The sequence below is a fragment of the Acanthisitta chloris genome, unplaced genomic scaffold (assembly GCF_000695815.1).
Source record: "Acanthisitta chloris isolate BGI_N310 unplaced genomic scaffold, ASM69581v1 scaffold45645, whole genome shotgun sequence".
Classification (NCBI taxonomy): Eukaryota; Metazoa; Chordata; class Aves; order Passeriformes; family Acanthisittidae; genus Acanthisitta; species Acanthisitta chloris.
In genome coordinates, this window is record NW_008672873.1 from 13,438 (window position 1) to 15,172 (window position 1,735).

The 1,735-nt window shown below is 44.9% G+C and overlaps 1 protein-coding gene across 1 annotated transcript in view; it reads right to left on the reverse strand.

Annotated features, from left to right (window-relative positions):
* PDCD2 (programmed cell death 2) overlaps positions 1 to 1,275 on the reverse strand; it is a gene marked incomplete at its 5' end in the record, with an annotated part of 3,507 nt that extends 2,232 nt beyond the window's left edge. The window contains 2 exon segments of the mRNA XM_009074670.1: positions 1 to 83; positions 1,090 to 1,275. The exon segment at positions 1 to 83 is cut by the window's left edge and continues 24 nt beyond it. Of these exon segments, the coding sequence (XP_009072918.1) occupies positions 1 to 83; positions 1,090 to 1,275 (269 nt within the window).
* Between the last annotated feature and the right edge of the window lie 460 nt (positions 1,276 to 1,735).

Consider the following 1,735-nt stretch of genomic DNA (forward strand, 5'->3'; position numbering starts at 1 on the left):
TTAAACATTTATCTTGTCTTCTTCAGTCTCACGTTTTGCCATCGCTTCCAATGTCGCTTCATCTAAGGACTGAAGTGCTTCACCTAGGCAAGGTAAAAAAACCACACAAAAGTTACAGGCTAATACAAGACACTAAAAAATTTAAAGACAGTATTGCACCTGTAAAGGCATTTAGCTTCACAAATCATTCCCAGCATAAATCACTCTAAGATTTTCTTTTCTTTTTGTGGCATATTAAGATTTAGTCACGCACAAGTCCATTTACTCAGTTGCATTTTAAACACAGTAAGGAAACACTGGAATGGGAAGGAGTCAATCTATCAAAGTTTATGGCTCCCAGTGTTACTCTGAGTGTAATGTCTGAAAAAGGCCACCCATGCTGTGTATGTGCCAGACTTCAGTTTCTAGCACTGAAGTGTGTATCTGTTATACTCCAACATTCACATCAACATGGGCCACTAGTCTTGAGACAGCTTTGGACCACAGCAAGGGGCAGTTGTGAACCCAGCACCCTTCCCCTGCAACATCACAAACCCTCCACCCTGGGCGTGTTCAAAGCCAGTGTGATAGCTGCAAACACTCCCTGAGTTTAGGGGAGCAGGGAGGAAGGGGCCTGCACTTCACCTGCTTAATTCAATGGCAATTAAAATAGCCTCAAAACAGTTTTCTTCTAGCACAGATAAGGAGATCGAAAGTATTTTCCCATAAATGAAGACAAATTGAACCAAGTCAAGCCAAGACAATCAAACTCAATCTCCCTACTCCAGCAGCAAGTGCTCAGTCTCATTTTTCTCACTTAAGTGCTTCCTTACCTGTGGGAAGCACAGAGGGACACAGTGTAGCTCCCAGCTACCTGCAGCTTTGCCGCAACAACTGCTTCAACAGCTCCTGGGGTTGGGGCTTAGCAAGTCTCTTCCATAAAAGCAATTTATATTACAGCATGTCCACAAAAAACTCGCATCACAAACGACTGTAGATTTAGCCTTCTGTCACCAGCAGTTCACAATGAATGCTTAAAAATCACAGTATTTTATATTTTAAAGATGCAGTTTCATTTGGGAGAGTTATAAACAGCTTCTTATTTCTGACCTGCACTGCCTGTAGCTCCAAGTTCCTCTTGTTCTTTCGGGTCCTTTGATGTATCCACAGCTCCTGGTTCATCATCAGGATCTACAGTGCTGTCAGCAGAAAATTCTGGTTCCTCAGGTTCTATCAATATTTCATATTCTGGAAAAAGGAATTCATTATCCTCTGGAATTGCACCAGTTGAGTCATCTACAAAACAGAAAACAAGCCACTTCACATCATCCATATTTCATGTTCTTCTCCCCAAAAGCCACACAGCAAACTACATAGCAAAAACACAGCACAGAGACAGCACGAGCAAGAATGATTTAACATCACTGCTAGGCCTGACTTGAAGGTAAAGCACATGTTATATTAAGGACAGTGGAAAACTACAATAGGTGATGTGTTGCTTTGAATCTCCGTAAAGCCGAGAGACATGGAAGCGTTGGCAGTTGCATTTCAAAACTCAGACGCTGCAGTCTGACAGCTCGGAGCGCATCTCCTAACTCGCACACGCGCGCAGACGAAGCACGCACCTGCTGCCCTGAAGCCATAGCACCTCTCCCTCTCGCACGGCACAGAGCAGGCAGTTTCCCCAAGCGCACCAAGCACACCCTCGGCACTAACCACGCGCGGCTGTGCCCGCCCGGCGGGCGCGGACCCACCT